The sequence below is a fragment of the Pimephales promelas genome, chromosome 1 (genome assembly GCF_988280905.1).
Source record: "Pimephales promelas chromosome 1, fPimPro1.hap1.1, whole genome shotgun sequence".
In the NCBI taxonomy this organism is placed as follows: domain Eukaryota; kingdom Metazoa; phylum Chordata; class Actinopteri; order Cypriniformes; family Leuciscidae; genus Pimephales; species Pimephales promelas.
Genome location: NC_142769.1, coordinates 38,029,385 through 38,054,471, shown reverse-complemented (window position 1 = coordinate 38,054,471; position 25,087 = coordinate 38,029,385). Strand labels below are relative to the sequence as shown.

Genomic DNA, 25,087 nt, shown 5'->3' with positions numbered 1-25,087 from the left:
CAAGCGCCGTGTGCAAAGCTTGGTGTGATGGACACATATGAGAGGGTTGAGCGTCTTTCCCCTTCCTGCCCTTGACGATAAGAAGTGAGCTACACGTCACACCTTTCTGTTAGTATTTACTGTTATATTGCATCGTCTTTTTGGCTGAGAGCATCCAGACCGCTTTACTCCTAACCCTGTGGCTTTGGCCTGTTAATCAGGCCTCACAAAAGGCAGTCTGACTGGCTCTAATTTGAAGCAAAAGCCAATTACGCTCTTTTTCCGGAACAATAAAGTTCTTCCCACGGAAAGGTCAGAGTCCCTCTGCCCATCCACATCAGCAGTGGCTCGCTGTTAACCAACATCTGTCCAGCAGACTGGGCCGAGGGCTTGTTCACAAGCTCACAAACTCAGTCAAATACGCACACTCACAATCTCGGTCACTTATTACCTATAGAAATACACAAAAAAATAGCGATTGTGTTTTTAACTTTGCGGGACAAAGGCTTTTTGTTTACTGGGCTGGCGAGCTGCGCTATCACTGTGTGAACCTAATCAGCCTGCCATTTCCGCTGTCCGTGTGCCGGCGCTTGCCCCAGGTCTACCGCAGAAGAATGACCCTTTTGTGCGGCACTAATGTGCAGGCGTTTAACTTTGGGACCGGAGAGTATTTTAGTGTTTATATCTCCTGATACATGTAGACACAAAGCACTTTGTCTGGCCTCAGGTTTTTCTGTATGAGTGGCTGAGGTGGGGCAGGCCACTAATGCTGGTGCCACTTTTTCCATTTCAGACAAATGGAGTCCTTATGTAGCCTAGTAAGGAAAGGGAAAGGAAATGAGAGCAGAGAGAACTCGGGTACATGCGCATGAAAAAAAAAAGTGTGCTTTTTTGGGGGGGTTGAAAATACAAAGACTGTGGCTGTAAAAACAAATGGATAATATAACTGGGCCACTATTTTTAGGGGAGACTGAAAAAAATGGCTTAAATGTTGGCATTGTAGATTTGGGCTTGTGAAATCATAAAGTGAGGAAAATATAGTATCACTTAGTTTCATCTAAAATGAGAACTATTGATTAAATGGTGATATTTTAGACTTAAAAGTATTTTTTTTGTGTTTGTTTTTGTCAAATATGATTAAATTAATTAAATTATTTAAAAAAATGTACTCTGTAAAGAAAGATTAGGGGCAGAAAATTACTTGTACCTTTTTAGGTTTACTGATATTACATTCAACCCTAAAACACAATGCAATGCAATGCATACTGTAATTCAAAATAGGGTTCGAACACTTGTTAAAAAAAATCCTTGATCGTTACATGGAGCACCTTTGCAAAACTAAAAATATACAGACTTTCACATGCTCACGAGAAACGTATCTTGTGTGTACATGATACGTTTCTGGTGAATACGTGATAGTGTTAAGTCAGTAGCAAGTATTACAGTATAACTTTATTGTCCACCAATGTGGAAATTATCCTTTCATATTCAATATTTTTACAGCTGTTTTCATCTGATATCATGTCCCATGCCCTGTTTATTGTTTTTGACCCAAGTGTGATTCATCGTACTTAATGTAAGAGTCAAAAGACAATATAAGCATTTACCTGCTTGCTAATCAATATTTGCCTGAGGGAAAGCAACAGAAGTATGATTGTTTTAAGCGTCTGTAAATTATACACCCTGCTAAAACCAAAATCGATAATGTTGTACGATTTGACATTCTAACCCAGGATTTTGTCTTTAATTGATCCTTTTGATCTAACATTAATTTGTTTTTTTAATGGTGCTGTTATTATTTTTTTCTGCCTGGTCTGTGGGTATTAACGATGTGTTTTGATGTAAAAATCCTTCTCAATAGGTTATGACAGACAGTCAATCTCAAAGCTGAAATCCAAACCTCTCACACACTTTCTCCACTCAGTGCTGATAAGTGATTGACAAGCTGCACTTCATGTTGAACGAGTACCGCTGGAAGGTTGCTGATGTTAGCGAGCGGGTTAACCATGAGCCAGTGAAAATAAGCAGAATTCACTTTGTCAGGCTTCCTGTTTTAATGAATGTTTTTTCATATAGCACATATTGGAAACTCGACTAACTTGAAATTGTGTAACTTCAGGGGAACGTCCTCTGCGCCATCATAGGGGTAAGTTCAGGTGTCTCAGTAGCAACTCGAAAAGGCGCCAATTAAAGTCAAAGAGGCTTACTAGAGGGAGCGAGGGGAAGGAAATCAGATCTTAGAAGCAGCTAAGCTTCAGTCTGCAAATTTGGTGTGATGAGTGGAAAGACGAGTGGCTCCAAGTCTCTTGTATGCGAGCCATTGCTGTGTGGTTTTTTGGGGCTGCTGTCTCTCCCTGGATTCAGGCTTTGATATACAGTTAGACCTTTGATGGAGCTTCTATGCTGGGATGGAAAGGGGAAAAGAAATGCAAGGGAGAGAAGAAAAGAGAGAATAAAGGCTTTGAATGGTGTCTGGCATTGGATGTTAACGCTTGTGGGTTGTCTCCCTCCTTACAGCAACTCTACGCCGCCCAGCTGGCCAGCATGCAGGTCTCTCCAGGAGCCAAGATGCCTCCGCTGCCCCAGCCCCCCAATTCTGCCGGGCAAATCTCCCCGTCTGCCTTGAAGAACGAGAAGAGGTCCTCAACCCCCCTGGCTCAAGTCAAGGTACGGTCCCAGCCCGTTCTGATGTGCGAGTGGAGTGGTGCTTGACCTAGTCCTCTCCGCTTCCTTGTTCACTAAATCAGCTGTGGTAGGTACAGCAGCGAACAAGTGAGTGAGAGCTTGCCACTGGTTCTCCTCTTGCTCTGAGCCCATCAATCTGGGCTGCTTTTACAAGGCACCCGCTCTCTCAAGCAGAACTCTGTGGACAGGGTTGCTATGGCTTTCCTCGCTCCTGGAGAGCAATTTTTGGAACACATGGTTTTTCGTGACAGAGACTGGCCCACGTTTTCCTGCGTGTTACATTTAACTTGGACAGAACTGAGGCAATGACATCAGAGGCACATAATCTAAATATATTGATGAGGCTACAACGATGCGAGGACTGTCTTTTGTTTCTTTTATAAGATCGACAGTCTAGTCCTCATAGCATATAGTGCTTTTCCATCAGTCTTCACTGATATATATCATCATTTTGCTTTTTTGTGCTGCGGCTGAAACCTAAAACACTTGCACATTTGGAAAAGTTTAGTTTAATATCACAATAGAATGGGGGTAAATCATTGAGCTGAACAGTAGTGTGTGTGTAGCGCCCGTAATCCTCGTCAGTTGCTCAGCTAAGCTGCTCCTCCGGGGCTTTTGGAGCGCTGCCCTTGGAGAGCGCCGCCATATATCAACATCTCAGAGCATACGGTAAGATCATTGGCAATTACACTGAGCCAGAATTCAGAGTCGGACTGGCATTTTTAGACGTTCTGCTTCTGTTCATTTAGCCAACACGTGTTGTTTGAGATGCGTTATCTTAATATTGATCAAAGATGTTACGCGATTTTTGCCCCGTTAACTCCGTATGTAGATACGCTGTGCTTAATTAGCTAGCAATCTGTTTGTTTGTCTAGTTGAAGCGTAATTGAACGACAAACTGTTATTGGCAGTCAGATTTGTAAAGAGCTGGGGGCAGTCTCTGTATGTGGCCCATCTGTTTGGACAGTATAACACTGCCAGTTAAATTTTTTTCTAGCCTTCACAAGATGCATTAATATGATTAGATGTGCTTTTAAAGTTGTTCTGGATTGATGATGCGATTTTGACACATTATGCATTGTTTTACTCGTCAACCAGCATATACACTACCATTCAAAGGTTCGGGGGTCAGTAAGATTTATTTTTACGTTTTTAGAAGAACCTTAAATGCTTCTCAATGCTGCATTCATTTGATAAAAAAAAAAATATTAGAACAGCAAATTTTATGAAATATTATTACAATTAAAATCAAGTTTTTATTTTGTTATGTTTTAAAATGCAATCCTTTGATGGCAAATCTGAGCATCATTACCCCACTCTTCAGTGTCACTGTTATTCAATCATGCTAATAAGTTGATTTGGTGCCAAATAAACATATTATTATTATTGATAATATTATCAGCATAGAAACTGTTGTGCTGCTTAATATTTTTGTGGAAACCATGACACAAATTAGATTTGTTCTCCTCATAGGGATCACATTTGGTCACCACAAAGAAAACAGAACACACACACACACACTTAATTGTAATACATTCAGCCACAACAGTAACAAGCTCTCTAGCCTGATTGCATTTGTTTGAAACAGGATGTATTAGCTGTTAACTGTTTTTCTCTGGCCTGAGAGCAGGTGAGAACATAAAGATGTGTGCTCAGACAGAGAGGGTTTTAATTAGCCTGAACAAAGCCTGGCCCTCACTGCAGCAAGAAGGTACAGCATGGCACAGAGCCTGGCTATGAATACAGAACCCATGTCTTGGAGGAGCCGTACTAATTAGTCTACAGTAATAGCCTCTGGTGCATTGTCTTTTATGTAAGGTGGAAAGCATTTCTCTATTAGGACGTCCCTGTTTTAACAAAAGCTTTGTGTCTTTTATGTAGGAGGAGGGAACACAGCCTCTCAACCTCTCTGCCCGGCCCAAGACAGCTGATTCCGTCAAATCCCCCACATCCCCGACACAGATCCTCTTTCCAGGCAGCAAGAGCAGCCCGAACAGCCTGTCCAAGAGCGGAGGCATCCCCAGTCCCATCGGAGGAATGGGTCGTGGCTCTTCTCTAGGTAAATCTTCTATGTAGTGAAATATTTTATAATTATTAACATCCTCACAGCTGAGAGACTAATTGTACATTTTGATTCTTTGTAGTGTGGAATCAGAGAGTGAACTTGACAAACTCCCAAATCATAATCTGTTTTAGACCCTGCCATTTTGACGCAGTAAATAGTAACGGATGCCGTTGCTGTATATTTGTTTTCAAAGCTGCTAGTTCATCTCTCATATTAAGATTTTTTTTTTAGGAAGCTGCTACTAACATTTACTAAAAACAGTCTTTCATTAAAACGACACTGTGTTGCTCATTTCCCCCCTCCTCGTGGAGTTGGGCTTTGAACACAGGCTTGGTGTTTGTTTTTCTACTATTTCCGAGATTTAACTGCCATCCCGCCTCACCTCACTTTGATCCACTAATTACAGAAAGGCGACACACACTGAGATTGCTCCCTTAGTTTCCTGCTCCCCCCACACACGGAGTCCGCCACACTTACAGTGCACACATGCAGACTGTTCACACAAGACCTCCTACAGTATATTGTGTTTCACAACACTGCCCTAAGAAATAATATGTGCATTTGTATGTGAACCCAAGTTATTTGTCCCCGCAGACATTCTGTCCAGCCTGAACTCAACAGCGCTGTTTGGAGATCAGGATGCAGTGATGAAGGCCATCCAGGAAGCGAGGAAGATGAGGGAGCAGATTCAGAGAGAGCAGCTTCAGCATCATCAGCAGGGAATGGAGGCCAAGCTGTCTGCCCTCGCCAGCATGGGCCTGAACAACTGCAGGGCTGATAAGGTGAGCGTCTTTGACACCTGAAAGCTGTGTTGGGTTGCTGCAGGGATTTTGGATTCTGGAATCAGATTGTGAATATTAACGGTTAGATTGGAGTATAACAAATTATTTTATTATTTGTACAAAAAATTTTACAAAAAAAGAGTATATTTAATAGTTTCATAACCTACTCTATTACCAACAACATAGAGTCTCATAGATATTTATGTATGAAAATAAGAAAAAATATTTAAAAGAAAAATAAATCTTTCAGGGAGGCACAAAATATCACCAAAAAAGTACATATCCATGTATTTTATATCCACTGTAACAAAATAATAATAATAATTTGCAAGTTAGACAATTCAACTTCTTTCAAAGCATTGTATGTGCGCCTATTTGTGTTAATAAAGTATAGTTTAAGAATTTTTTTTCTTGTCAAAATCATACAAAATCAGTAATGTAAGAGATTACTTCAAAACCTCCTTTTATTCATGCAATTTGTAATCAATACCAGATTCCATTGCAGAAGTATATACCCAACACAACTGACTCTTGTTCCTTGCTTTTTTCGCCTGAGGGTACAACAACAGCCAAAACTCAAGGACTTGAGCCCACAGTGTTTTTTCAGACATGATCTTTAAAACCAATCAAGCTCTTTGAAGCACGTCCAGAGGAGTGCCTTTGATTGACATTGGCAGGGTAGATAGTGGATGTGTTTGCATTTGTGAGCAAGGAGGACCATCGTGGTCCTCTGGTGCCTGGCCTGTGCGGGTTCAAACTGTGATGTCTCTGCCCAATTAAAGCATAGAGGCAGCCCTCTTCAGCCCCTGGTGTGGGACAGGCCCACTTTGTACCGGGAGTAGGCATTCTCTCAGGGATTCCTTTTAAAAATATCTTCAATCAATGAGTCAATCAAGGACCAGAAAAACAGACACCACTACCATCTGATTGATGCCATATTGCCAGTTGGCTGTGAGACGCAGGCAGGAACCGGGAGTGGATGCTCATTAATTTTTCATCACCTGATTACTTTAAACCAGCATCTTAAAGTAGGTCAATGTATATGTAAAAAAGTAGAGGGACTATTTTTTCAATCAACTTAGAAGACTTGCCCCGATGTGGGTGGCATTGAAGGAAATTCAGAGAGTGCATCCTCGAGAAAGGCTGCGTTTTGGCATTTTTATATCATTGCTGCTTCTCTCAGCAATTTACAATACCTCTTTACTGCTCCATGCGGTATTGTGGAAGTCATAATCCTGCTTTCTCAAACACAATGCCCAACTCTAAGCCATTATAAACGGAGATATCACCTAAGCCAGTGCATTACGCGCCATTCTTTTGAGATTTCACACTCTTTGTTCGTGTTCTTTAGAGGTGGATGCGGTATGTGAACATGCAGCCATCACCTGTGGCTGTCTCCCTCCCCACCTTTTTCCTTATTCTACCCTCACCAGCCTCAACTCATCCTCTCCTTCCCTCTTTACCTCCCACAATTGCTCTGGGGTTAGCTCATGGTCAGCCAGACACGAGAATATGCTGCTACATGACATGAATGTTGCTCCAGCAATGGCTGAAAAGGCCCGTTTGTCAACAGGCAGCACACACCTACGGCTGCATTGTTCTTAGCAGGCCAAGCTTAACTCTTTTTTTCTCCAATTCTTTTGTCTGGCTTGGGTTTTGTCTTCACACGATTGTAAGGCCGTGCCTTTTAAGATGGTTATGTGGACATCTCGGCTCAGGTGAGCTTTATGTGTTTTTCCAAGTGGGGAGGAAATCAGTTTGGAGGTGGCCTCTCTCTCCACCTCCCCCAGAGCAAAAAGACATTAAGCTTGTGGCTAAATGTGTTTTCCCTAAAGGACTTTGATGTAAGGGCAAGGTAATTCTAGGCAGCCAGCGGCGCAAAGAAAGGGGCAAAGGAGGTAACGACAAATAATAATTAGGTGCTCTATATCAGTGGGAAAATATGACCGGTATGCTTGGGTTATCATTGTTGCTATAGGTTACAGAGCACATCACAAAGACTCCCTCGACTTTCTCGTTCTTTATTTCTTACTTTCCATTTGAGTTTTCAGTTGCTCCCATATCTGAGAATGCAAGTTTATGACCTTAAAATGTGATGGAAGAAAATGGCAGGCCTCTTTTGTACTGTAGCCTCGCTCAGAAGACTGTCTGCATCTGATGATATCATAAAGGCCGATCCACCTCAGCCTGTTGCTAAGCCAAACAGACGTATTGATGTCACAAACAACCAGAGGCCAAACAGAAGCTGTATTTTCCTCCTCATATGTTCCAGATGTCTCTGAAGTTCAAACGAATAGAACTGAGCTAATTCTAATGAAGACATTCATTACTCAAAGCATAATATGAAGAATATCCCTCATTTTTCAACATTGGTACTAGGGCTGATCGAAAATCAAACAATTTCTGATTAATTAAATCAGATTAATCAGAATTATATTTGCTGAGAAAGCACTAAAATAAAGATAATTTTGGTCATTCAAAAAAATATTTGCTTTGATTGTTCTTTATTGATTTAAATCTTTTAGTTGAGACTCGGGAGCTATTCACATGCTGTAGGACATGCTTTTACATTTGTCTGCAATGTTTCAATTACGTTATATTTAATTTATTTAAAATTTTGTTCTGTGTACAGGTGCAGACTGACATCTTTGGATCTTTTTTTTTCATTTATTTTATTTTTTTTCTTTAAAGACGCTGCATATATTTAAGTATTACATTTAAGTATTTTATCTTTGAAAAATGTCTAGGTTTCCTCTCGGCTCTTTTTGTTTTCATCTTGGCTCATTGCTCAATTTGCACAGTTAATGCATAGATCATTATTATTTATTATTATTATTATTTTATTTTTTATCATTAGTCAATAAATTGGCAGGACTAATTGTTTCCTATCATCTTAGAACGCTTCACTGATACCTAAAAGCCGGTTGCAAAGTTAAGGCTACGTAATGCCCTCTAGCCATATGTTTCTGAGGGGACACTTTACATGTCATGGGAAGAGCTACTACAGCCATGTACAAAACGGTAATGAACCGCCCGCTGTATATCACCCAGCGCTGCCAGCAGTCAGACAGTTGGCCTGTGCCTGCTGCTCGCGCCTAACAGACGGAAAAAAAAGGCCTCTAAGTGTTCCAGATAAAAGCTTTCACTTTGGTCAGTTTCAGAATATTAATATTTCAGCACATCGCCTCACCTGACATAAATACTGAACGCCCTTTAATAACTGCCTTACAGTCTGCTGTTTGGAAGTTTATCATAGTGAAAGCTTACGTGGAAGATTCTGGAAAGGTAACATAAATGGGATTAAGGAGAGGTTAAAATCATCTACTGGGGCTGTTGGTTGGGGATATTAAATATTGATTTATCCCGGTGTAACGACTGAGCTGAAGAGTGAGGCTAAGTGCTGCTTACAGATGGATCAATTCATCTTTTAATACAAAGTGTGTCCGTAGAACACAATGGAATGACCTGCATTCCTTTTTCTCACACAAAGAGCCATTTCACTCTCTCTGAGATGGAAGAGCGTCTCCTTTGAGTCTCCTGTCTTTTAGGTGCATGTGTAAAATATTCATGTTTTAGTGTTTGCTTGCTTGTTTTCTATTTGTATTTCTTTCCCTTTGATGTCCCATAAGTGAAAGAAGGCTTTTATGGGACCTCCAACAATTTGCCTTTTTTTTTTTTTTTCAAATATTTATTAAAAGTATTATTGTCTACAGAGGGCAGTTATACTATTTTATTATTTATTCCCTGTTCAAGTACTTATTTTTTCTCCCTGAAAAGGACACTGTGTTGTACATTTCTACATCTGTTTTATGTACTAGTTTTAAACTACTTTGTTTTATTTTACATTTTCAAATTGAATTTCACAAACCGTCTAATGATGAGGTTCCATCTGGAAAGAGCCCAGATTTTGATTTCAGATATTTCGCCCTTGCTAATAACCTACTTTTTGACAGATGTTGCAGTCCGATGGGGTCTGGCAAGGAGATAAAATATATTCTTGTGCTGACACTTCCCAAACTGGAATCAAAGGGTGAAAGGCCAGTGTATTAACCTATTGAGCATCCGCTGGCCTCCCTGCCCCCTCCTCTCACCTACATTATTGATGAGTGGAATATTCACTTTTCTCAAATCCCAGAGCACAGGGCCACAAACATTTAAATGGAGCTTTGCTCACTCTCCTCGAAATCCTCACCCCCTACCTTTAGACCCGAAGCCAATGTTTGCTCTCGTCCCCTCCCCGTGTGTGTGTTAGGGGCCTATTCACGCTTCCCTTTACAAAGACTTGGGGTATAATCTTGTCTGGTCTGCAGCCCTGGAAGCAATTTTCTACCCCTTTTTCTGCTGCTTTCTTGGAAATTGCCAGCATAGGTTATTTTTGGCTGCAAAGCAAATCCTGCCGTACATGACTTTGGCCGTCCAAAATTTGATTATATTCTGAACTCAAGCACGCCCCTTAGCAAGCAAATGCCATTGTTGAGTATTGCTTACATTAAGTCTTTGTTCCATTTGTTTGGGTATATAAATAGCATCATTTTCGAAAACATGTGAGGGTAGGCGCACTTCTTGAGCTAGATCTGAAACAATGCCATGTACTTATTCTTCCGCTTTTATCTTGCTTAGGTAAGACATGACTGAAGCTCAGCTGATTTTGCACTGTGGTTGCGTAAAAATCACACAAATGTCCAAAACAGGGTGGTCATTCAAAAATATTAGGATCCCCATTAGCTGATGCAAAAAGATGCATCCGCTACTCTTCCTGGGGTCCACACAAAATACATAAAACGGATAAAACTCACTACACAATCAATGCACATATGTATATATATATATATATATATATATATATATATATATATTATATATATATATATACGTACACACACATACACACACACACACACACATAAACGAGGCCCTATTCTCCAAACCTGCGCAGCTCTGCTTACGCCAGATATCCCGCAACAAAGCCGGCGTAAAGAATAGCCCACAATGGGTCATTTATGTGGCACCATATTGGGACAAAATCCCTTCGAACAGGTGCATAAAGAACCCTCTGTCTCCCAGATCTTGTGATTCAGAGTGTCCATTATTATAAATAGATTGTGTGATAAGAGCAGAGAAAGCAAGGTCCCTCTTAACAGATCCTTGAGGACCCAGTGAACAGTTCAGGGTCATTTAAAGCCTGAAAACCCATAACAAAATCCAGAGACGATGATCTCAACGCAGCTGGATAGAAAAACAGCTCTGCAGAGTTTCTTTTACAGCCGAGAGATGGACACGTATAAAATGCTTCATTTCCCCCATGATGTCGAAAGGTCAGATGTTGTGGGTAAATTTCTCAGTTTTATAAGAGAGCAAGTTGTCGGTTTAACATAGCTATAGTTTAATCTGCAACCGTGCGGGGCATAAAAAAAAAATACAGAAATGTCACAGTCCTCTCATGTCAATGTTTTTCGATTAAGGGGTTCTGGAAGGTAAAAACTAAATCTAGGATTCATTGGACACCCACCAGTGGAGGGAGGTCGCAGACCCAAGCACGCTTTGCCAGCAGCCGCTCTCGAAGTCTACTGCTCGGGTATAAAAACCGAGCGACCGCATGAAAGGAACTCTGAGCTCGGCGCGCAACTGGATGTTCTTTAGACTAAACTACCAACTACTGGAAAGCTGCACAATTATAAATAACATTTTGATTGGTTACAGCAGGAATTGAAAGCAGATGAAGGGCACTGCATTGGGTTGTATAGGGCCTTGCTCTCAATACAGATGGCTGAAGCAACCTATATTGCTGATACACACAGTAAGAACTCATTGTAATGGGCCTTCAAAGCCTCCCTTTATTTCTTCTATCACTTAGATCTATTAACCAGGTGTGGAACTGACCGAACATGCTGTATTCTCAGCTTTCAGAGACCAGTCAAGGACATGGCACAAGCAGTTATTCACTTGACCAATGTGGGTGTTTGATATATATATATATATATATATATATACTAGCTAAGTGCACCTGGGTGACAGTAAGGCCGTGTGTCCACCAAAGAGTTTTTCCACGCGCCTGGCCTATGTTTTCAATTGTTTTCAATGGGAGCGCCGCATTTTTTTAAACGCCATGAGCGTAACGCCATAAACGCTGAAGAGCCGAGCGCCCGGCGTTTTTTACTGGTCGCCGAGAGTTGAAAAATGTTCCACTTGGGATAAAACGCAGCGCTCATCAATGTCACTTTTTACCCAGCCGTCCAATCACAGTGGAGGAGGGGCGGGACTAAACCACACTGACCAACTGTCACAACATTCAAACTGTGCTGCGAATATTCTGTATCATAGCAACGAAACGTATCAACGGAAAAAAACGCTGCGCAGCACCCAAAGCACGACGTCTTCAGCAGAGCGTCTAGCGTTTTCAGCTGGCTAAAAACGCTTTGCTGGACACACGGCCTAAATGCAGATTACTAAGTACACATACTTGTGCTGTAAGGCCAGTCGTTTGTTGTCTTACAATTGCTGTTATCTGGACCCGGCTGCAACAATTCAAGGCCATATGGTTGAAGCCGGGCTATTTTTACCACAGGAAAAGCGTCACTCTATGGCAGTGTGATGCGTAAGTACAGGGTAGACACCAGCACAATGCGCTCCTGCCCGAAATACATGAAATCTGTGGGCAGCGCTGCAGTCCTCAGGCACATGTTCTGCGGCCGGCCTGATTAAAGCCCTCTCCGCTGTGCTGACATGGGCTCCTCGCTCTGGCTACCTTCCAGATGTTCAGAAGTTCCACCAGCCTTGCCATCGGCCCTTCTGTGTTATTACTTCAACATGCAACCCTCCTCCTTCGAAACAAAATGCATTCTGTAACTGAATTTGAGGATGGAGGGGGAAAAAAAGGATAGTGGAGGGGAGATTATTGTGGGTGTCTTTTTCCACTTCAGCTTAGGACTGTGTGGTTATAATTTTAGATGTGGGAATGAAGGGCTGCATGCTGAACTCATTTGAGGGAAGGGCAAGTCGTGCGCCAGAGAGGTCGTGGTTAGCATGGGAGGGGCACAACGTGTACCATGACATCTTTTCTTTTTTGCATTGTTTCCGTTTTTTTTTTTTTTTTTCCCTTCTTCGTTTGCCTAACCGCCCTTTCCCTTTCTCCTTCTCTCTGTACTTGCGGAGACTCTGGGATATTGCCATCTCACTGCCGTAATGCACATTATAAATATCCTTTATAGCACAATGGTCGTAGAGATCTGCTGGTAAGCATTTGCCTAACTGGACGGGCCTTTTTCAGGATGGTACACACCCTTTACTGCTCTTCTGTGGCAAAGTGATCAGTAAAAATTTAATGACACCATAAAATAATAAAAATGCCATTGATTTATCACAGCACTTGATGCAGACAGTAGTAAAGGGGCTTTAGACCGTTTTCTTTTTTCGAGTCTTCAAACAAAAAGCCTGGTGTTATGCATATAAATTATTTCTCTCGATAATTTGTACCTAATGCTACGACATAAATTACAGAAGTTACAACCAATAAGTGTATAAAACAGTATATTAAATTGAATAGAAATTCATTGTACAATATTTGAAAGTGTCATATTTTTCCTAATATGCACTGTAAACGGTCGCTCTTTCCCATGAATTTCAGCACCTCCTAGGCATGAATGAACTCTCTCTACCTCACTCCATTAAGTTAGACCTGCGACTCTGAAGTGTCTAATCTCGTTTTCACGTACAAAAGCTCTCACCCGGCTAATTCTTTAATTCTATGGAAAATGAGAAAGTTTCCCGCCTAAACAGTATTTAATGAAACTCAATGATGGATGCTCCTTGTTCCCCAAACTGATGTTTAATGATCATGACTTTATAAAAGGGGTTGATTGATCAGAGAGAGCCAGCTGAGCAGGGAGGAGGGGATGACACAGGCAAGTAATTTATAACCCAACACACACACAAGTTGTTGGGCCCTTCCCCAGTGGACAGTCCACGGCGCATCGGCCATCACTCGTGCGACTAATCGCACATCAGTCAATTTGTCATTGGGTGCTGCGCCTCTTTCATTAAGTGCAATAATGCGGTCTGGTGATGAATACAGCAGTGTAGGAGGCTTCGCACAGAGCGTGGCACACCAAGCCTAAACTTATCTTTACAAAGCCGTCTGAGCCCAGCGGGGACCGCTACATATGTCATAATTAGAAAACACTTAAATAAGCAAGACAGAGTCAAGACAGGCAGCTCTTAATGACAGGCCATAAGCAGGTAGTGGTTAATTGTACATCAGAATCACTCAGATGGCCATAAATAATGATTGTTCCATCAAGCGTGGTGGTGGGAAATTGCGGTACTCTCTCTCTACAGCTTTTCTCTCTTTCACTCTGTGCCGTGTTTTTGAGTTATAGTAATAGTTTTTAGAGGGGAAAAAAACAGTAGTAGATATTTGTTTTTGGGTAAAAATGTATGTTATCAAGTAGACAAAAGATTTATTTATTTATTTTATGAATTTGTGGCAGCTTATAGCATTTATTATTTTGTTATTATTTTATTTATTTTTTTCCAAGGACTGCAATAGTGCAGCGTTACTTGAAGAAGGTACAAGTGCTGTGTTTAAGTCTCTTATGCTCACAATACTGTAAAAACTGTAAAATTGTGAAATATCATTACAATTTCAAGTAGTTCTTTTAATATAATTTAAAATGTTTAAAATGTATTCCTGTGATTGCGAAGCTGAATTTTCTGCATCATGTTTCCAGTCTTTAGTATTACATTCAATAATCATTCTAATATGCTGATTTGCTGCTAAAATATATATATGGAAACTGTGATACATTCTTTCCAGGATTGTGAATATAAAGTTAAAATAGAGCATTTATTCAAAATAGAAATATTTTGTAACATTATAAATGTATTTACTGTCCCTTTTTTTAAACAGCAGCTTCTGAAAAGCAGTGGATGTATTTACAGTATATGGAAATAACAAATAACAAGACATGTTTGTGCTTAAAAAAATGACAAGGCTAGTTCAGTGCATTTTGAACCTGGTTAAACTGGATTGCAGGTGGGCTAGTTAGTGAACGTGACAGGCTTTCATGCTGAAACACCACATACAGTACAAACGTGCCTGAACTGTTTAGTGAATTTGCCCCTCAGTGATGATAAAGTCTATTTAAAGTGACAACAGCAATAAGAACGGAATACTCCCAAGTAATCCACTATTGTCATGAGCTATTGACAAGTTGAGCCGGAGTGATAATCTTTTGCCTTGTGAAGAGCTTCCACTGTCTACGGGCTCCCCAGTGGCGAAAAGAACAGAAAACAAACGAACGAGCAAAACGGCCAAAGCAGCGCGGCTGAAAGATTAATGTGTACGTTGGTATCTGTGTCTATGTCTGTGGCAGGGGAGCTGTTAGCATTGTGTTGGGAGGCCGCCCGAGTGTCTGTTCAAACTGTGTATGATAGGCATTCTCTAAAGAAAAGACAATTCAAGCACACCTTTTGCCTGAGATTGAATGCCCACCCTGGGAGAAGAACAAACGCTCTGGGGCCGACTCACCATAACGCGCTTTGCTTTTACCATCTTCCTGCTCCATTCGGAGGGGGGAGAGATTACTTGTATCATGCCGAGGCAAAGTGTCCATCTCCTCTTCGAGTCTTTAGAGAGCGCGAGACGGGCCTTCACTAATGCCCTGCCGCACTCACGGCAGAACTAGGTCATGTAACAATGGGCCCGAGCAGCGGTCGGCCCTCTCCCTCTGCATAATACATTAAGTCTAATGTGCTGCAACCATTCAGGAGGACCCCCCAAAAGCTGTTATTTTATTCTGTAAATGCACACGGACATGACATTCAATATAGTCGCACCAGCGAAGAATGACAGGGGTTTATTGTGCATCAAGTGCGACATGATGCCAAGTTTAATCTGAACAGAGAGCAACATGACAAAAGGGAAAACACGGCATGTTCCTCGGAGCATGAGCCTTGAATAAATGATAGACAGGGAGCTCAGGGCGGCAGAGACAGGGGCATGTACTGCAAAGATTAGAGCGGAAAAGAAGAAATAAGCTGAACGTTTCACTGGAGGTCCCAGGCTGCATTGTGTGCTCAGGATCTTTCAGTGTGTTGTTTCTAAATCCTTTTTAGCAGTGTTCCAGACTCTTATCCGTACAAGTCCCTGCAGATGAAGACAGTAAGAAACTACAGCTATGATAAAGATGACTTGACATGGGCCCATAAAAATGCATGCAAAGAGCATGTGTGTCAGGCAGGGTTGTGTGCCTTTCCAGATTGAATTGGTGCCTTTAAATTTCATTCCATTTTAATTCTGCTTCATTAAATCACAATTCAAATTCAGCCTAAGTTCATACAGATTTTAGTTTGTGTGTAGTATACGTTTAGTGGATATACAGTATATATATTTATTGTTGTTGTTATTAATTTACTCATTTTATATATTTATTACATAAATAATTTTACTTTATAGGCCATTGTACCATTGTGAAAGAATACATTATTTCGCAATTTCTTATTAAACCAACATCAAGTTAAAGCCTTTATTATGAATTAATCTGAAAGATCTGAATAAATACCTGAATAAATTTGGTACATAAAGAGAAACCAATCTTGTAGACAGGAAAGAGTATCTGAACACACATTTTCATTCATTTTTGCAGGAGAGGTCTCATTATGACAGCCTTGGCCATCACCTGGGCAAACTAGGCGAGGATGGAAAGATCGGTCACAGAGTCATCGACCTCACCAGGCCAGAGGATTTCGACGGTAAGTAGTGTTTCAAAACATAATGTGACTTCTCACAAATTATGCTCGTTTTGCTTTGTTGCCAAGCATTTCAATATATCTAATGCTTTTTGCTCGTCAACTACCGTGAGGAATGAGGTCAGGTACAGTTCAGTCACATGATCAAATTCCACAATTGCTCGGCCAGTTTTTAGACGGGGTAAGACGGGGGTATTGCAGTTTGCACGGCTTAACAGCTAGTTCTTCATGACAAAGGATTGCGACAATGCTGGCCCTCCTCCAGAACAAGACTCTGTTGCCAGAGCTCGTGTTTGATTTGCTGGGTGTGGAGGTGTACATGCTGATGACAGAACTTAGATGACAAGATGTCAGCTTCTTTTGCCACCCTGTTCATAAACAGTGTGCAAATATGCACTAGTGTTTTTCCCATGTATATTTGTATATTGCAATATTTATAACCGTTTTCATGGAAATCTATGCCAAGATAATGAAATAGTAAAGAATTCAAGTTCCGTGTAATTATAGATATTATAAGGGGACAATCACAATAGATTTGGTGGTTGTTGTTGTTGTAAGCTGATCGGCCTCTCATATCTCTTGTTTATGAGCTTTCTAAAGCATAAATTATTTATTTTGGCTGGGTAAAAAATCAAATCTGTAAATAGAGGTTTGGAGATGCAGTTTTTCTGGTCTGGCAGGATCTGCTCTGACCACCAGACCAGAGCAGATTCCCACCAAGAAGCCTATCCCACCCCTCTCAGATCAGTGAGAAAGCTGGGTCCTCCGACACGGTGGGAACCCGTCTCCTGTGGGCTCTGAAGCAGGGTTGAGGGCACCCAGCCACCCAAGAGACGCAGAGTCAAAGTCCTAAGTGGAGGTGAAGGAACAGAGAACGTCCCATCAGTTAATTCCCAGTACAGACAGGATTAGAAGGCCTCAGAGGTTTCTCATTCCAGTGGACAGGCGCCATCCCCATCTTCATCTTCCCGCAAACACATCGAGATGAAGGATGTGAACGGCATTTTATGATGATACGCCCTACATTTAAATAGTCTCTTTTACAAGTAGAATGTGTTTACCCGTTTGGGAAACATGAAGTGTTTACTTGTGTGTTTTTGTGTTTAGAGCCTTTTTTTTGATAGACCAAGTCAAACAAATTACATTCCTCTCCCCGAACATTTGAGGAATGTAAGCACCGTGTATGTGATACCTACGCCTGAAAATGCTACAATTCATCCTTTTTGTTCTGTTTATTTGCAACTAGTCTTTGTTTTATTATGCCACTCTGTTCAGAAGCTTTGGGGCTTTGTCAATAAAGCTAGCTATTTTTTAATGCACTTTAAATGATTTATCAGCTCAGTACTGTAGGAAACTACCATTTGAGAATTAAATTTCTTGACACTTTAACGGGGCGAACAGACTCATACAGTAACTGCCATCGAGAGCAGAGGAAAATTACTGAGTGGGTCCATAACGGCGGCGTGTTCCCCTGTACGGAGGTCCTGCCGCCTGCTGAAAAGACACGTTATATTGGAAAAGGCTTGGGGTGTAAAACAGCTCTCTGTCACTGCTGCAACTCGCAGAAAGCTTTAGGTTGCTTGAACTAATATTTGTGAAGCATGCAGCAACCAAATTAACAGCTGCCAAAGCTCTAACGAGAGAGAGGCCATTGGAAAATAACGGCGGGGTATGGAAATAGATAGAATTTCCTTCATTTCGCAAAAAGCCACGAGCCACATGCATCAGCTCACCACAAAGTCATTAGGTCTTTTTAAGCTCAGATGAAAAACATTAACTAATACCACAAAAGGCTTTAGTATGGCCCCTTTGTTCATTCACATATGGCTGCGTATGAGTTTTGTTTGCCGAGCGGGTCGGGTCGTGCGTGTGTTTAAACTGTCTCTGTCAGACGGGGGTCTTAGCTGAACAAAGGGTGTGTTGAGTGATTCCAGGGGCAGGAAGTCGAGGTAATATCAGCACACTTTTGAGACAATGCCGGCAAAAATAACAGTTTGACTTGACTAATACCTGAGCTATGTTAATGCTGAATTATTTTTGCATATGATTAAATGCATATAAAAACCTATTATCTTAGGTTAGCAATCACATCAGTCAAAGCAAAGGAACCAAAAGCTCAATCATACATTTTTGTCTGTTAGGCGATCTTTTTGTAAACGAGTATGATAAATGGCATATAATGTTATAAAAAGAAAACAGAATATGTGAGGATCTACACTACTGTTGAAAAGTTTTGGGTCGGTATTCTTGAAATAAGTTTCTGCATTTATTTGATAAAAAATACTCAAAAAATATTAAAATATTATAAAATAAAAAAATTAATATATTTAAAAATTTCATTTATTCCTGCGATGGCAAAGCCGAGGTTACTCCAGTCATTTCAATCAGTCAATATTTTTGTGGAATATTTTGTCTTTGAATAGAAAGCTCAAAAGAACAGCGTAGTGGTTGAATAAACTTTAAGGTATTTGGAAGTCCATTTATGCCTCAAAGTAAAAAATAAAACAGGTTAAAAATATATAATTTTTAATAATAAAAAAGCACATTGTCAGAAAAAGTCACACTGTTAGATAAAGTCACACAAGAATGACAAATAAACTTGCAATTTTGAGATATAAAGTTACAATTTGCACAAAGTAATATCTTTTCATTACATCCTATTATTATTACTCTTAGGCAGTAATGGGTGCCATAGATCAATCAAAAATATAGTTTTATCACACTTAACATATCAGCTCAGAGAAAGATGGAGAACATTTAACGGTAGTGCGCTTTTGTGTGTCGCTGTCTATAGAACAAAGAGACCAGACATTCTTGTGTCTGTCTGTGTTTTCCCAGCATTCCCACTGCCAGTCCTTTATCCAGTTTTACTGTCTCTGTAGTCTGCACCTCAGCCCAAGCCTCCTTTACACGTCTCTACAATAGTGCATTGCAAACAGGAATTTAGCATGGCCCTCTTCAAGACCTTACAACATCCAGGGCGAGATGCATGAGAAACAATAGCACATGCTAACATGCACTAACACGTTGCGCTTTTGTCCATATGAACTTGTTCACACACAGAGAGAGAGACAGCAGAATTCCAAATATCCAGCTGGGTGCAACACAACAATTGGCATGTTAAAGTAATGGCCTTATATCACATGCAGTGGTGGAGGAAGTACTGAATCTCAGTACTTAAGTAAAAGTACAAATACCCAGATAAATATTTACTTTAGTAAAAGTAGAAGTAACACAATGACAACCATACTTAAGTAAAAAGTAAAAAGTACTTTATTTTAAATGTACTTTAAGTATTAAAAGTAAAAGTACTATTTTCTAATGATTAATAAAACATTTAATTCTAACTCATTTAACCTAATAGCCTACTCCTATAATGATGTTCAATAATGATGGAAAAAAATGTCACCATTTCTGAAACAAGCTTGCAATTAGGAAATATCATGCTTATCCTTACTATATGTTAATAACTATTGGCAGTAAACGCGATTCATTTATGGTGTAATTCTGAACCTCTTGGCTTGCCATAATCCTAACCAAACCAAACATATATTACACACGGTGTATTTCCTATGCACGTAAAAACAAATTTTCGCGTGTGAGTTGCATGATAAACACACTGCGTGCGAGACGCATTTAGTTGATGTATCTATGGCAACCAAACGTCACTGGTGAGACAACGTGCAACGAACGGACGGTCAGATTACGTTTTGGCAGTGGAAAAACTGATCAGAAAATGTAACGAAAATGTAACAGAAGTTGTAGAAATGTAGTGGAGTAGAAAGTAGAATAATTGCTGCAAAATGTAACGAAGTAAAAGTAAAAAGTATGCACTATTTATTCTACTTAAGTAAAGTAAAGATACGTGAAAAATGTACTTAAGTAAAGTAACGAAGTATTTGTACTTCGTTACATTCCACCACTGATCACATGTAAGTTGTAATGGTTTAATTAGCACAATATGAGTGCTGACATGAATGGGAGAGCTGAGCATTGTGTCATATCTGACTGTGCGCTGTAAGAGAGACTCCCATTGTCAGTGCTAAATACCTTCACGGAAAGGCGTCTCTTTCTTTATTGGATCGTCCGCCGAGGGCCTGGCAGGTTTGCGTGATTGTTGGTTGTTTCTCCAAGCGGATTCTTGTGTGACAGTCTGTGTGTGCCCTCAGAACAAAAGGCTAGCTGCAGTGAGAGCCTGAGAGGCTCAGTCTTTTGGCTCCGTTCCGCGCACCGTCGAGTCTGGGCCTGCTGCAGGCAGGTGTGTCGGGCCGCGGGGCCCCTTTCACTCGCACACTTCCTCTTAAGCGCTCTCTCTCTCTTTCTCTGTAATTCATACAGTCCCCCTCTGCTCTCCCTCCTGTTCACCGGGAGAGACAAATTAAATGGAGATTCTTGTATCGCTCTGTCATGTTGGGCACCGGGTCTCATAAATCACAATAAAGTCGATTAGAAGCCTCCTGCCGTCTCGCACCCCCCACCCCCACGCACCTCAGGGGGTCTCCCGTGGCATCCCGAAACATCTGCATTTATTTACACAATAACACACCTAACAAGGTGCTTCCTAAAAGAGCCGCACAGGGGGAAAAAAACGTCAATTAATGCTAATTTGCAAATGTCAGAGGCATGTAAGCTTTCTTATTAAACAACAACAAGCTAGAAAAAAAGCAGAGGGTTGTAAATTGCATGTTGTGGATGTGGGGTGACATCGCGCGAGCCGACCTCGCTGCCAACTCTTTGGCTGCTTTTGATTAAGGCACATCATGATTGCTGTAGAGTGGGGGGCACGGACCACCCGCGTCTGCGAGCGGGGCTCCATGCCAGGGGCCGCCGCTCGTCTCGTCCCGCAGAGCACCGGCACTCTAAGTCGGCTCTCGTTCCTGCGGTCCGCTCAAATGACTGAGAGCGCTGAGTCTGTGTCTGCCGACGCACTACAGCAACAACAGGGCATGAGATGATGATTACAACCAGCCCCGGCCCCTCTCGGCCTCTCTCGGCGAAACGGAAAAATGGATCCGATCTGCGATTTAAAAGTCCAGCGGCTGGTTTCTTGCATGTAAGCTGCTCACCTCTGCCTATATGTGAATGCATGCCAGTATATAAATTGCTGAATCAGTGTCAGTGGTAAAGTAATGGCACGGGGCGAATCGTAAATTAGAGCCAGCCATCCCCCCGAACAGACAGCGGCGGTCGTGTCTGGGTAAGGTAGCCGAATGCGCGAGCGAGCGTTGGCAAGGTAATGAATGCCTTCATCTGGCCCCGGCAGTCAGCAGATTGCCCAGCGTTGATGGATACTGTCAGCCCTACGCCACACTACATTTCATTGCACAATAAACATGGCTGTCAAAGCCAAACAAAGTGAAATCAATTTATCCTGCACGGTGAGCGCGTGCTAAATGAAATTAATGTACTGTGCGGGGAACGTCGTTGCCGCCGTATAATCCCAGCGAAAGGGGCCGAGAGGAGCTGGGACGAGGCAGCTGGCTTGTAGTGTGTTTGGTGGTACAAAGTTGTGGAGAGGGAAGATCAGAGAGAGCCTGACTGACGCACCATGACTGTGTGGAGCCGGGCAGCCAGATAAACAGCAGCCCTTTCTGGATTATTATGATTGTTAAACATGACATGTGTAAATGGATCTTTTGGGCCCTGGGCAAAGCCTGTCTGCCCAGCAGGGCCTGGAGGATAGAGCCTCCTGCTGGTTGCCTGAAACTTAGACTCTCTCTCTCTCTCTCAGGGCCCCAGTGTGGCATGAGTGTGTGTGAACAGAGAAGGTACCTCTCCAACATTGCCTATTTCCCGCTCCTCCTTTTCTGAGCAGCACGCTGCCCTCGGAATAATCTCGGTATCCCGGTGCTTTAGTAGCGGTGCAGTGCCAAGATCCATTACTTAGATGGAGTTTTTATTTTGTTTATCAACACCACTGATAATAGAAATCAAAAGCAGGTATCGTGTGCCAAGACTTGAAGTTTCGGGGTCCTAATGAATACACATCACATGTGGATGATGAAATATTCATGGCTGATTCCAAGCCTTCTTATCCAGTTTTTGGATCATTAAAGATGTATCGCAGCATATGGGAAGGCCTTTTTTTTTGTTTGTTTTATTTTTCAAGCCTTATTTATCAACATGTTTTTGTTTGTTGAAATATTCATACAGCTTTTATTTAATTCTTTCACATCTTACATATAAAAGGAAGCAAATGCGCATGCAAACAGAATCATTTTCACTCTGCTGTAAAGTTAAATACAGAAACTGGGAGGCACACATGCTGATTGTGAATGGCCTGATTGAGAAGTTACACTCCTTCAAGCCTGTTTGCTCTGTACTGCACTCACACCAGGCCTCATTCACTAACTCTACACACGCATGTGTGAAATGCCTGTGATCATTTTTTTTTTTTTTACAGACACCTAATTTTGTATTTTTATATACAGGTATCTGTCATATAATTATTTATTTTAATTCGTTTTTAGTATTATTAGTGACCCTACAAAGTATAGCCTAAAATTATTTTATCCAAGTAACACAAGTATACGTATATTACCGCTGTTTAAGTCTGCCTTTTGTCATCCTCTGTCTGCATGTGCTAGCACATTGAAAGCAATCACATGGAGATATATGTTTTGTCAGGACATTGGCACTGGCCTTCTCCCCTAATTTCACCTCATTTACACAAACACACTTGTGCCACATTTGTTATTCAGAGCATTACCATTATTACTCATAGCAGGAGAAACATTACGACAGCCATCCAGAAATGTACGGCGGTTCAAACGAATGAACGCTGCAACCCAGACAAAATATTTAAAAGCCATTATAGTGAGGGTCCTCCTCGTCTGGTTTGAGCTAGTTTTCACTCATCGGGAGTTCCTCGACCAACAATGCCGTCTTGTTCTATGCTCCAAAACATGGGCTTGTCCCATCCAGTTCTGGGATGGGCAGCCTGGAGTATGAGGTACGACTGCAGGCCTCCCTTCTCTGGTTCAGCTCCAGTCACACTGATGTGCTGATGGATGCCCTGCACTACTAGTTTGAATAACGGTTTGCACCCGCTTTCTCCTTCTTGCTCTGGTGTTCCTAGGGTGTAGGGAACTGAATGGCTCTGCAGATAAACCACATCAGTATTATTGTTGGCCAACAGGAGGCGCCAGCACTACCGAGGCACGGGTCTACAGGGAACCCCGGGGAAGGAACAGTAACGAACCTCACATCAAACGGCCCATGAACGCCTTCATGGTCTGGGCCAAAGATGAGCGCCGCAAAATCCTTCAGGCCTTCCCAGACATGCACAACTCCAACATCAGCAAAATCTTGGGTAAGTCAAGGCCCCCCAAATCAATCACGACCAGCAGTTATGGCCTTCTGCGTTAGCCTTTCCGTTTTCGTTTTGGGATGACGCCATGCTCCATACGAATAAACTGAACTGATGTCTTGGGAACTATTCTAGAGTGCTTCAGATACTGCTGAAAATGTCTTTGCTTGTTTTGGATCACACGAATCCAGTAGTCTTTTTTTTTTTTTTTTTTTAACACAGCCGTTTAAAGAGTCATTCTACTTACTGAAATGGCTTTACTTTTCTTCAGAGTAACTACTCAAGGAATGATTGTCATTAACTATATGCTTTCATTCAAGCTCTGAAATGTATTATTATCAAAATAATAATAATGCAAGCAGAATGTATTAAGTGTGTTTCTATTGTGGTTTAAGCACTGGTCTAATGAAATAAAAAAAAAGATTATAGTAAGCATAGTTTGCTTTTTTGGTTACACTTTATTTTAAGGTGAAAAAGGAATGCGTTATATTAATTAACTACATGTACTTGAGTTACAGTCAGGGTTTGGTTTAGGGTTAGTTACTTGTAATTATGCATAATTTATTACTACTAGTAAGTGCATTTTTAAATAAAGTGTTTCCGATTTTTAAAATATGTTACTATTGGTGTTTCCATGTTTTGTTTTTAATTCATATATATATATATATATATATATATATATATATATATATATATATATATATATATATATATTCTAATAATGACACTGATGATAGTATCAGCATGAATTAGGACAGCAGAAACACTGAACCTCTGTTGAGGTAAAGGGTGGGTCTGTTTTTACCAAACTGAACTAGCCCACTATTTTGGACCAAAACCAAGACTTACAAAACTAAAATGTAGCTGAATTGCACCATTAAGAGAGAGGGTGAGTGTTATGTTGATTGACTAGATATTTCAGCTTGCAGTACGTCGGACCTTGAATTGCACAACATATGCAAATGAATATTGCCATGCCAGTTTTTCCCCTCTTAGCAATCAATAAACAAGCATCTCAGCATTACATAGCTACTAAGCAAAATGTATGTTGTGAATAAGATGTTCAGGCCATTACCACACCTGCCTAATCTTTTGCAAGTAATTCCACACAATTCAATGCATCTCAAACAGACGAGCACAGTTAAACTTGATGGTGTGCTGCCTGCGGGAGCAGCTCAATTAGATGGATTTAGTGGCTGTCACATGGGCAGTGTTTGTCATGAAAAATGACAGGGCTAAATGGGTCTTGTCCCCCAGTCCAGAGAGTCAATAGATCACCGCAACTAAAAGTCCCGTCAGCCAGGACATTCTGAAGGCTGAAGATATTTACTGGCCTGTTGTTTCCACTAATGCAGCAACAGTAACAGTCATGCAGTTACCCTTCATTCACAAAAGCAGTGCTTGCCTCAGAATAATGCAGTGTTCTACATTGTGTTTGTCTCTAAATGTAAAAATACATTTAAATAGCATTCATTTCAGGTATTTCATTCATTTTATTAAAAATAATAGATTTATAATCAA

At 41.1% G+C, this 25,087-nt stretch overlaps 1 protein-coding gene across 11 annotated transcripts in view; it reads left to right on the top strand.

The window, feature by feature from the left end:
- Window positions 1-25,087, top strand: part of sox6 (SRY-box transcription factor 6) — a 150,832-nt gene that overhangs the window by 120,198 nt on the left and 5,547 nt on the right. For 8 of the 11 annotated variants that reach the window (XM_039656894.2, XM_039656887.2, XM_089129617.1 and 5 more), the window contains 5 exons: window positions 2,497-2,646; window positions 4,546-4,723; window positions 5,324-5,511; window positions 16,155-16,260; window positions 23,336-23,569. In XM_039656894.2, coding sequence (XP_039512828.2) covers window positions 2,497-2,646; window positions 4,546-4,723; window positions 5,324-5,511; window positions 16,155-16,260; window positions 23,336-23,569 — 856 coding nt within the window. The remainder of the gene's footprint in view (window positions 1-2,496; window positions 2,647-4,545; window positions 4,724-5,323; window positions 5,512-16,154; window positions 16,261-23,335; window positions 23,570-25,087) is intronic. The other 3 variants (XM_039656878.2, XM_039656863.2, XM_039656870.2) reach the window with 1 other exon arrangement.